Source organism: Somniosus microcephalus, chromosome 5 (assembly GCF_052327205.1).
Source record: "Somniosus microcephalus isolate GS21.2 chromosome 5, FLI_Smic_1.0, whole genome shotgun sequence".
Taxonomy (NCBI): Eukaryota; Metazoa; Chordata; class Chondrichthyes; order Squaliformes; family Somniosidae; genus Somniosus; species Somniosus microcephalus.
Genome location: NC_140991.1, coordinates 18,166,841 through 18,179,466, shown reverse-complemented (window position 1 = coordinate 18,179,466; position 12,626 = coordinate 18,166,841). Strand labels below are relative to the sequence as shown.

At 44.6% G+C, this 12,626-nt stretch overlaps 1 protein-coding gene across 3 annotated transcripts in view; it reads right to left on the bottom strand.

Moving 5' to 3' along the window:
• Positions 1 to 12,626, bottom strand: part of vill (villin-like) — a 198,020-nt gene that overhangs the window by 31,290 nt on the left and 154,104 nt on the right. For all 3 annotated transcript variants that reach the window (XM_085987391.1, XM_085987390.1, XM_085987388.1), the window contains exons 9-12: positions 10,722 to 10,820; positions 7,244 to 7,397; positions 5,983 to 6,083; positions 1,803 to 1,940 (exon numbers count right to left, since the gene is read on the bottom strand). In XM_085987391.1, coding sequence (XP_085843517.1) covers positions 1,803 to 1,940; positions 5,983 to 6,083; positions 7,244 to 7,397; positions 10,722 to 10,820 — 492 coding nt within the window. The remainder of the gene's footprint in view (positions 1 to 1,802; positions 1,941 to 5,982; positions 6,084 to 7,243; positions 7,398 to 10,721; positions 10,821 to 12,626) is intronic.

The following is a 12,626-nucleotide window of genomic DNA, read 5'->3' as shown; positions in this document are numbered from 1 at the left end:
TCAACAGGGGGTGAAGTTTATCTTCAGGAGTTGGGCGATAATCTGGCAGAGCCACTCGCCCACCAACCCCCTCCCCCACCCAAATATCCATCCAAAGCACTGGCCACGAAAGTCGGGCAACAGCTTGCAAACTACAGGCTCCGCCAGATCACCAGCCATGGCGGTGAAAGTGAAAGTTACCCCCCCATTCGCACCCCCAAACATCTACGCTCGCACTGGAACAACTGCGACTCAGACAGGCGAGGACAGAACCGAAGAGAGCTAGCGCCCTCAATGGGATGAATCGGATGGGGAACCCTCCATAGGCGAGAATCCAATAGCCACCGGGAGGTCAACATGACGTGGCTATCACCCACCGCCCGAGGTGGAAGCTCCAGAGCTGTCTACCCGCCACCTCCATCAAGGAATGTTGTATATCACAAGGTGGTGACCACGCCAATCATGGGTTGGAGTCCCGCTCAGAACCTGACACTCCCGGTGCAGTGCTGAGGGAGTGCTGCGCTGTCGGAGGTGCCGTCTTTCGGATGAGACGTTAAACCGAGGCCCCGTCTGCTCTCTCGGGTGGACGTAAAAGATCCCAAGGCAATATTTCGGAGAAGATCTGGGGGATTTATCCTCAACCAACTGTCACTAGAAACAGATTATCTGGTCATTATCACATTGTTGTTAGTGGGGCCTTGCTGTGTGCAAATTGGCTGCCGCATGAAAGGCGCTGTATAAATACAATTTCTTTCTTTCACAAAGGCCAAAAAGAATTAAAGAGCTGGGGGAGGGATGCGGTGAGGCCATTTTTAGTTACTGAGAATTAAATATAAATGCCTAAAATTTAAGCGGGTTCTTTTGGGCTACTAATAAACACTAATAATAAGACACTAATAAAAAGAAAGACTTGCATTTCTATTGCGCCTTTCACGACCACCGGACGTCTCAAAGCGCTTTACAGCCAATGAAGTACTTTTTGAAGTGGAGTCACTGTTGTAATGTAGGAAACGCAGCAGCCAATTGGCGCACAGCAAGCTCCCACAAACAGCAATGTGATAATGACCAGATAATCTGTTTTTGTTATGTTGATTGAGGGATAAATATTGGCCAGGACACCCGGGAGAACTCCCCTGCTCTTCTTTGAAATAGTGCCGTGGGATCTTTTACGTCCACCTGAGAGAGCAGACGGGGCCTCGGTTTAATGTCTCATCCGAAAGACGGTACCTCTGACAGTGCAGCACTCCCTCAGCACTGCACTGGAGTGTCAGCCTAGCTTTATGTCCTCAAGTCTCTGGAGTGGGATTTGAACCCACAACCTTCTGACTCAGAGGCGAGGGTGCTGCCCACTGAGCCATGGCTGACACTAGGAAACAATAGGAATGTTTTAAAAGCTTTCGCATGTAATTTATTTTAAAATTTACTATGAAACTGACTACTGAGCCCCAATATAACTAGCAAATGGTTCTGTTTATTTCTTTTTTAAGTATTTTTCAGTCATTTAAATTCAGGTTGCTCACAGGTGGTGGCTTGACACTGTGATTAAAAATGCTTATTTTTTTTGTGATAAACTCATTTTCAGCCGTATTAATCAAACCGCACCAAGTTACCGCTCCTAAATATATCAAGGAATATTTTTTAAAGCCAATTTGAAGAAATAAAAATCACGTTCGAAAACACTGCCCGATCGCGCTGGGTCACGGCACAGTTTGTGTTCGGCGATGTGCCCATGTGTTTCCGCGTAAACTCGAGTAATCGCCGATTGCGTCCAAAGCGGAAACTCTAGTCCAAGGTCAATGCCATTATCAATGTGTAATCCCCACCTGCCACATGTAGAGAATGTAGGCGGTCTTGTTGTTTCTCATGTAGGTGTACAGCACCAAGTAGCAGTCTCCCCCGTAAAAGTGTCCATAGGTCTTGGGATCGACTGGGACAGGCTCTCTCTCCTCAATTCTCCACACCTGATCCAAAGAAGAGAAGCACGTCAGCAGTCGCTTTAACTTAATGTGCCTCCAATCAATTCCATTCAGTACATTAGTCAATTTCATTCACTCTATACGGTAAAATCAATTTCAATCAACACATTGATCAATTTCATTCAATGCATCCATTTCATACGCTGTACCAATCACCTTTGTTCAATAAACCAATCAATTTCAATCAATACACACCCATCAGTTTCAATCAATACACACCAATCACTTTCATTCAATATACACCAATCAGTTTCATTCAATACGCACCTTCAATACACACCAATCAGTTTCATTCAATACGCACCTTCAATACACACCAATCAGTTTCATTCAATACGCACCAATCACTTTCATTCAATACACAATCAGTTTCAATCAATACTCACCAATCAGTTTCAATCAATACACACCAATCAGTTTCATTCAATACACACCAATCACTTTCATTCAATACGCACCAGTTTCAATCAATAGATCAGTTTCAATCAATACACACCAATCAGTTTCAATCAAAACACACCAATCAGTTTCATTCAATACACACCAATCAGTTTCATTCAATACACACCAATCAGTTTCAATCAATACACACCAATCAATTTCAATCAATACACACCAATCAGTTTCAATCAATACACACCAAACAGTTTCAATCAATACACACCGATCAGTTTCATTCAATACTCACCAATCAGTTTCATTCATACGCACCAATCAATCAGTTTCAATCAATACATCAGTTTCAATCAATACACACCAACCAGTTTCAATCAATACACACCAATCAGTTTAATTCAATACGCACCAATCAGTTTCATTCAATACACACCAATCACTTTCATTCAATACGCACCAATCAGTTTCAATCAATAGATCAGTTTCAATCAATACACACCAATCAGTTTCATTCAATACACACCAATCAGTTTCATTCAATACACACCAATCAGTTTCATTCAATACTCACCAATCAGTTTCATTCATACGCACCAATCAGTTTCAATCAGTTTCAATCAATACATCAGTTTCATTCAATACACACCAATCAGTTTCAATCAAAACACACCAATCAGTTTCAATCAATACACATCAATCACTTTCATTCAATACGCACCAATCAGTTTCAATCAATACACACCAATCAGTTTCAATCAATACACACCAATCAGTTTCAATCAATACACACCAATCAGTTTCAATCAATACACACCAATCAGTTTCATTCAAAACACACCAATCAGTTTCAATCAATACACATCAATCAGTTTCAATCAATACACACCAATCAGTTTCAATCAATACACACCAATCAGTTTCAATCAATACACACCAATCAGTTTCAATCAATACACACCAATCAGTTTCATTCAATACACACCAATCAGTTTCAATCAATACACATCAATCAGTTTCATTCAAAACACACCAATCAGTTTCATTCAATACACACCAATCAGTTTCATTCAAAACACACCAATCAGTTTCATTCAATACACACCAATCAGTTTCATTCAATACACACCAATCACTTTCATTCAATACACACCAATCAGTTTCAATCAATACACATCAATCACTTTCATTCAATACGCACCAATCAGTTTCAATCAATACACACCAATCAGTTTCAATCAATACACACCAATCAGTTTCAATCAATACACACCAATCAGTTTCAATCAATACACACCAATCAGTTTCATTCAATACACACCAATCAGTTTCATTCAATACGCACCAATCAGTTTCAATCAGTTTCAATCAATACATCAGTTTCAATCAATACACACCAATCAGTTTCAATCAAAACACACCAATCAGTTTCATTCAATACACACCAATCAGTTTCAATCACTACGCACCAATCAGTTTCAATCAATACACACCAATCAGTTTCAATCAATACACACCAATCAGTTTCAATCAATACACACCAATCAGTTTCAATCAATACACACCAATCAGTTTCATTCAATACACACCAATCAGTTTCAATCAATACACATCAATCAGTTTCAATCAATACACACCAATCAGTTTCAATCAATACACACCAATCAGTTTCAATCAATACACACCAATCAGTTTCAATCAATACACACCAATCAGTTTCATTCAATACACACCAATCAGTTTCAATCAATACACATCAATCAGTTTCATTCAAAACACACCAATCAGTTTCATTCAATACACACCAGTTTCATTCAAAACACACCAATCAGTTTCATTCAATACACACCAATCAGTTTCATTCAATACACACCAATCACTTTCATTCAATACACACCAATCAGTTTCAATCAATACACATCAATCACTTTCATTCAATACACACCAATCAGTTTCAATCACTACGCACCAATCAGTTTCATTCAAAACACACCAATCACTTTCATTCAATACGCACCAATCAGTTTCAATCAATACACACCAATCAGTTTCATTCAATACACACCAATCAGTTTCATTCAATACACACCAATCACTTTCATTCAATACGCACCAATCAGTTTCAATCAATACACACCAATCAGTTTCATTCAATACACACCAATCAGTTTCAATCACTACGCACCAATCAGTTTCATTCAAAACACACCAATCAGTTTCATTCAATACACACCAATCAGTTTCATTCAATACACACCAATCAGTTTCATTCAATACACACCAATCAGTTTCATTCAATACACACCAATCAGTTTCATTCAAAACACACCAATCAGTTTCATTCAAAACACACCAATCAGTTTCATTCAATACACACCAATCAGTTTCAATCAAAACACACCAATCAGTTTCAATCAATACACACCAATCAGTTTCATTCAAAACACACCAATCAGTTTCATTCAATACACACCAATCAGTTTCATTCAATACACACCAATCAGTTTCATTCAAAACACACCAATCAGTTTCAATCAATACTTACATTTATATACAGCCTTTATTATAAAGAAAGTTTATGGAGCTTCACAGGTCGAACCAGACAGGGAGACTCATCCACCATAAAACATCAAATCGGGACCTTTCCCTACCGGCTCCGTGGCTAGATGCACCACCTGATCCAGCATTGGGCCACAAAGGCTAGAAATATTCCAGAGCTTGAGCCTTAGCTTGTGTCAAGCCCCCCCCCCCATGGAGGAAGAGTAACCCACGCCATCCAGTGGCTCCTGTTGAAAAGTGTGGGTCTGCCAACTGACATTGGGATTGGGGGGGCGCTGCTTTCCATGGTCAAATCGCTGGATAACACTCACTTTTTAGGTGCACACACATGAAAACCTGGGTTATACCACTTAAACCAAATAGATGTGTATCGCTGCGAGTCATTAAGCCATACCATTAAAACCATAGTCAATATCCTCCACAGGAACCCGGACCCTGCCCTTCCTCCCTGTTCACTCAGAATCTGGAAGGGGTTGTTGAATGGCGATGGCTTGTCAAGAACCAATATGTTCAACTTTGGAATGCACTGGGTGGTGGAATCAGATTCAATAGTAACTTTCAAAGGGGAATTGGATAAAGACTTGAAAAGGAGAAATTTGCAGGGCTGTGGGGAAAGAGCAGGGAGGAGTGGAACTAATTGAATAGCTCTTTCAAAGAGCCGGCACAGGCACTGACGTAAAAAAACTACTGGGCACTTGGTCTAAGCGTTAAACAAAGCTTTAATCAACTGTTTTACAACATGGAGGTCTAGTTGTGTCCTTCACTAGTTCCTGTTAAGAATGTCCTGCGCAAGCTGGGCCCATGCCCGAGTATTTATACTCTCCCTGGACAGCGCCACCCACAGGCCGCTTAGTATTATTTCATGTCTTTCTTTCATGAATGACTGATTCATGTCAGGCACGATGGGCCGAATGGCCTCTTTCTGTGCTGTGAGATTCTGATTCTGATTCTGAAAAGTGACCACTTAAACAAGGTCGCAGAGGCCCTGCTGGTAGACTTGAAAGCAGCTCCTCACCCCCTCCGTCCCGCCCCCGACACGGGTTTGGCACCTTAGTGTGAACGGGGTGTCACTTACCTCGACTTTTCCAGATGCATCGTCCACCATCCTCTGCCGAGCTGCGAGCTCCGGTCTAGCGTGCAACTCCGTCACATCGAACTTGGTTCGTTCCACTTTGGCTGTAAGAGAGGAATGGGCAGAGCGTGAAACCCTGCAGGAACAGCCTCGGCGGAGAGGCTAATTCTATTCCACATAGACTGTACTGCACAGAAACAGGCCATTCGGCCCTAGTGAAACCCTGCAGGAACAGCCTCGGCGGAGAGGCTAATTCTATTCCACATAGACTGTACTGCACAGAAACAGGCCATTCGGCCCTAGTGAAACCCTGCAGGAACAGCCTCGGCGGAGAGGCTAATTCTATTCCACATAGACTGTACTGCACAGAAACAGGCCATTCGGCTTTAGTGAAACCCTGCAGGAACAGCCTCGGCGGAGAGGCTAATTCTACTCTACATAGACTGTACTGCACAGAAACAGGCCATTCGGCCCTAGTGCTGCATGCCGGTGTTTATGCTCCACACCCTACTTCATCTAACCCTATCGGCATAACCGACTCTTCCTTACTCCCTCAACTCTAGGCTCACCCTTGAAAAGAAAGAGCACTTGGATAACCAGCGGACACAGATTTACGGTAATTAGCAAAAGAACCAGAGGTGAGATGAGAATTTTTTAACGCAGCGAGTTGCTATGATCTGGAACGCGCTGCCTGAAAGAGCGGTGGAAGCAGATTCAATAGTCACTTTCAAAAGGGAACTGGATAAATACTTGAAGGGGGAACATTTGCAGGACTATATGGGGAAAGATCAGGAGGGGGGATGGGACTAATTGGGTCGCTCTTTCAAAGAGCCAGCTCAGGCACAATGGGCCGAATGGCCTCCTCCAGTACCGTATGATTCTATGACCCTATGAGTGAGATGGGTGAGGGGGCTGTGGAACCGTACCCCAGCTTCAGGAGAGGAGCGAGAGTCCGAGGAAAGGGGGAGCACAGCAAGAGGGAGACAAAGGGCTGGATTTTGTCAATGGGGACGTGATGGAGGCGGGACTCCCACTTTTTGGGTTGTAGTCCCGCCTCCATCGATTTGTGGCCAACCCATGCGATTTTCCCTTGATTGACCTTGTTAAGCCCGCCCAGCGGGCTCAGCAGGCCAATTAAGGGACACCCGGTTACAGGTGACGTCAGGGATTGACATTTCATCTGTCAAGAGCTTAAGATGCAAAAGGGAAGCGAGGGCTAAGCAAAGGCCCTGTAACCTGGCAGCGAAGCCTAGTGAGCACGTACCAATCTTGCCCACCGTGTGTTTCTTGCCCAGCCCTTGAGTTTGCCATTTGACCGTCCACTTCTTGAAGAGTTGTTTGAACATGGCCGACTCGGCCCCATCGTTCAGCAGCACCACGTTAGTACTGGCCGGGTAGTTCTTGGCTTTTATGAATCCCTAAAAAAAGAGGTAAGAAAGGAAATGAGGCACCGGAACAAAGGAGCGGGTTCACCGGTACACGACGCACCATCGTTACATTCTGGCAAGGTGGGATGGTATCCATGGAAAGGGTCAATTGGGTCATCACTTGGAACATCAGAAGGTAGCCAAACTGTTTTCCGCGGAACCAATTGCCTCCTGGCCCCTTCACCTCTCATAGGGACGGGAGGAGGCCATTCAGCCCCTCGAGCCTGGTTCCGCCATTCAATTAGATTCATGGCTGATCTGTACCTCAACCCCATTTACCCGCCTTTGACCCTTGATACCCTTACCTAACAAAAATCTATCTGTTAGGTTGTTGCTCCCTAATAGGCTAAATGGGCTCTACCAAGGAGCCAGCGCAGGCATGATGGGCCAAATGGCCTCCTTCTGTGCTGTATCATTCTGTAATAGAGCCACCTGGTGGACTACTGATGTATATAATAATAAAGCCATATGCGGTACAGTTCTTACCGGAAGCCATGTTGCGCTGTTATATATATATGCTGTCTCAAGATATCACACATTCTATGATATACATTGGGTTTTTACAGGATAATCTGTAAACAAGCTCGAAAACTAAGAAACAATGAGATGTTGGTTTAATGCTTTGTATTCATATTACACTACCCACTACATACAGTGACCATGAGGTTGCTGGTACAGACAGATAGAAATATCTAGAAGGTACAACACGGAAACAGGCCATTCAGCCCATCTAGTGTGTGTCGGTGTTTACTCTCCACACAAACAAATAGTCCTAATCACATTTCCCCACCCTGTTCCCATTATCCGTTTTCCTTCATCCTCCTATCCAATCTAATCCTGAATGTTGACATAGCTTCTGTCTCAACCACTAACCCTGGAAGTGAATTCCACAGCCTCCCGACACTCTGTGTGAAGACGTTCCTCCTGCCCGCTGTTCTAACCCTCCTACATTTAATCTTGTATCTGTGGCTCAATTGCTGGAAACAATCTGCTTCTATCTGCCCTGCCCCGTCCTTTCATCATTTTAAACACTTCTGTCATATTGCCCCTTAAGCTGTGTTGTTTTAATGATAAAAGCCCGATCTTTCAAGTCTTTCTTTGTATCTGTATTTCCTCATACCAGGCAGCTTCCTAGTCAATCTGCATTGTGCCTAAATATTTATAGACTCATCATTACCTCTTGGCTTTTATATTCTATACCTCTTGTGATAAGAAGAATTTCTATAGCGCCTTTCACGACCTCGGGATGTCACAAAGCGCTTTACAGCCACTGAAGTACTTTTTGAAGTGTAGCCACTGTTGTAATGTAGGAAATGCGGCAGCCAATTTGCGCACAGCAAGCTCCCACAAACAGCAACAAAACAAATGACCAGATCATCTGGTTTAGGTGTTGGTTGAGGGATGAATATCGGCCAGGACACCAGGGAGAACTGCCCTGCTCTTCTTCGAAATAGTACCATGGGGATCTTTTACATCCACCTGAGAGGGCAGACAGGGGGACTCGGTTTAACGTCTGATCCAAAAGACTGCACCTCCGACAGTGCAGCGCTCCCTCCGCACTGCACTGTGAGTCTCAGCCTAGATTTTGTGTTCAGGTCTCTGGAGATACTCACGGGAGGACTCCTCAGGAGGAGCTGTAAGCGTGTAGTTCTAACCTGCTTATGCTGGTCGAAGCTAGAAGTTCAAGTGCCCCTGAGCCTTGTGTATTGTACCACCTATAGTCGGAGTAATGTCTCGCTAACGTGATGATAATATGTCATCTGTATTTTCCAGTCAGCAACCCTATGGATCTCTGTCTTGAAATTTTCAACTGACCACCAGCCTCAAGAGCTTATTGGGGGAGAGAGTTCCAAAGTTCCACTACCCTTTGTGTGAAGATGTGCTTCCTGATATCACTCTCGCCTCTGAGTCAGAAGGTCGTGCATCCAAGTCTCACTCCAGAGCCTTGGGCACTGAGGGAGTGCTGCACTGTCGGAGGTGCCGTCTTTCGGACGAGACGTTAAACCGAGGCCCCGTCTGCCCTCTCAGGTGGATGTAAAAGATCCCCACGGCACTATTTTGAAGAAGAGCAGGGGAGCTCTCCCCGGTGTCCTATGGCCAATATTTATCCCTCAACCAACATCACACAAAACAGATTATTTGATCACTATCTCATCGCTGTTTGCGGGAGCTTGCTGTGCGCCGATTGGCTGCCGCGTTTCCTACATTACGACAGTGACCACCTTTCAAAAATACTTCACTGGCTTTGGGACGTCCTGAGGTTGTGAAAGGCGCTGTAGAAATGCAAGTCTTTCTTTCTGTATAGTTAGTCATACAGAACAAGAAGGTCCTAGAATCACTGCCCGATGCACTTTGAGCTACCTGATCTCAGCCATGGTGACACTAAGGCAACTGTAAGTGACCCCAGTGCCCCTTGACCGGGTAGGGGGAAGCATAGATTTAAAGTAGTTGGTAGGATTAGAGGGGAGATGAGGAAAATGTTTTCACCCAGAGGGTGGTGGGGGTCTGGAACTCACTGCCTGAAAGGGTGGTAGAGGCAGACTCCCTCATCACATTTAAAAAGTACTTGGATATGCACTTGAAGGGCCGTAACCTACAGGGCTACGGACCAAGTGCTGGAAGGTGGGATTAGGCTGGATAGCTCTTTGTCGACCGGCACAGACACAATGGGCTGAATGGCCTCCTTCTGTGTCGTAATTTATCTATGATTCTATGAAATCAGGATGCAGTAGCGTGGTGTTTACGGTACAGGACTAGAAACCCAGAGGTTGCAAGTTCAAATTTCCAGCACCGCAGGATATGAAATTAAATTCAATAAATCTGGCAATTTGTGAACTGGCACCAGAAAATGCCCGTGACATTTTTTCACCCAGAGGGTGGTGGGGGTCTGGAACTCACTGCCCGAAAGGGTGGTAGAGGCAGAGACCCTCATCACATTGAAAAAGTACTTGGATGTGCACTTGAAGCACCGTAACCTTCAAGGGCTACGGACCTTGTCATAAAAACCCAACTGGGTTCACCAATGTCATTCAGGAAAGGAATCTGACATGGCCTGCGTGTGACTCCAGTTCCACATTATGCAGTTAGGACTCTTAATGCCCTCAAGGCAGCTGGAGAGTAGGCACTGAGTACTCGACCTGCCACTGATCCAGCCCCGTTATCCCCCCCTCCCCCGCATGATATTCAGTTCCATCGATCCCGCCCATCATACGCCTTGCCCAATGTTCGGTTCCGCCTGTTTTTGCATCCCCGAGCCGAGTCCAATTTCAAACCCCCACCTTTGCATGTTTTAGTTTAACTGATGCCCATACTCACCAAGGCCCTGTTCATCCCTGCCCGCTTCTCCTCTTTATTCGCCTCTTTCCCTTTCCAAACAAAGATCGTGGCACCGCCTTGATCCAGAATGTAGCAATCCTGCAGAGAGAAGACAGAATAGTTGACACGGCACCCGTGGGAAATATTCGTGCCCAACCTACGAAACCCAACAAATGGTTTCAAAAAGAACTGACGCTGCTCCTGCCCCCCCCAAAAAAAATCTCACAACTCAAGGAACAAACAGGCAACTGAAACAAGAGCCTCTGTAAATTCAGGGATAGAAACATAGAAGATAGGAGCAGGAGTAGGCCATTCGGCCCCTCGAGCCTGCTCCGCCATTCAATGTGGTCATGGCTGATCATCCAAATTCAGTACCCGGTCCCTGCTTTCTTCCGATACCCCTTGATCCCTTTAGCCTTAATATATCCAACTTCTTCTTGAATATATTTAATGTATTGGCCTCTACTGCCTTCTGTGGTAGAGAATTCCACAGGTTCACCACTCTCTGAGTGAAGAAATTCCTCCTCATTTCTGTCCTAAATGGCCTACCCCTTATCCTTAGACTGTGACCCCTGGTTCTGGACACCCCGACCATCGGGAACATCCTTCCTGCATCTAGTCTGTCCAGTCCTGTCAGAATTTTATAAGTTTCAATGAGATCTCCTCTCATTCTTCTGAACTCCAGCGAGTACAAGCCCAATTGACCCAATCTCTCCTCATACGTCATTCCTGCCATCCCAGGTGTCAGCCTGGTGAATCTTCGCTGAACTCCTTCCATGGCAAGAACATCCTTCCTCAGATAAGGCGACCAAAACTGCACACAATACTCAAGATGTGGTCTCACCAAGGCCCTGTATAACTGCAGCAAGACATTCTTGTTCCTATACTCAAACCCTCTCGCTACGAAGGCCAACATGCCATTTGCCTTCTTAACCGCCTGCTGCACCTGCATGCTTACCTTCAGCGAATGGTGCACAAGGACACCCAGGTCTCGTTGCAATTCCCCTTCTCCAAATCTATTGCCATTCAGATAATAATCTGCCTTCCTGTTTTTGCCACCAAAGTGGATAACCTCGCATTTATCCACGTTATATTGCATCTGCCATGCTTTTGCCCAATCACCCAACCTGTCCAAATCATCCTGGAGTTTCTCGGCATCCTCCTCACAGCACACACGCCCACCCAGTTTTGTGTCATCTGCAAATTTGGAGATATTACATCTAGTTCCCTTGTCTAGATCATTAATATATATTGTGAATAGCTGGGGCCCAAGGACCGATCTCTGCGGTACCCCACTAGTCACTGCCTGCCACTCGGAAAAAGACCCGTTTATTCCAACTCTTTGCTTTCTGTCTGCCAACCAGTTCTCTATCCAAGTCAATACCTTGCCCCCAATCCCATGTGCCTTAACTTTACACACTAATCTCTTATGCGGGACCTTATCGAAAGCCTTCTGAAAGTCCAAATACACCACATCCACTGATTCTCCCTTATCTATTTTACCAGTTACATCCTCAAAAAATTCCAGTAGATTAGTCAAGCACGATTTACCTTTTGTAAATCCATGTTGACTTTGTCCGATCCTGTCACTGTTTTCCAAGTGCTCTGCTATTACATCTTTTATAATGGACTCTAGCATTTTCCCCACTACCGATGTCAGGCTTATCGGTCTGTAATTCCCCGTTTTCTCTCTACCACCTTTTTTGAATAGTGGGGTAACATTAGCTACCCTCCAATCCATGGGTACCGTTCCAGATTCCATCGAATGCTGGAAGATGATCAGCAAAGCATCTACTATTTCCAGGGCCACCTCCCCAAGTACCCTGGGATGTAGATTATCAGGCCCTGGGGATTTATCGGCCTTCAATCCCATCAATTTCCCTAACATCATTTCCCTACAAATAC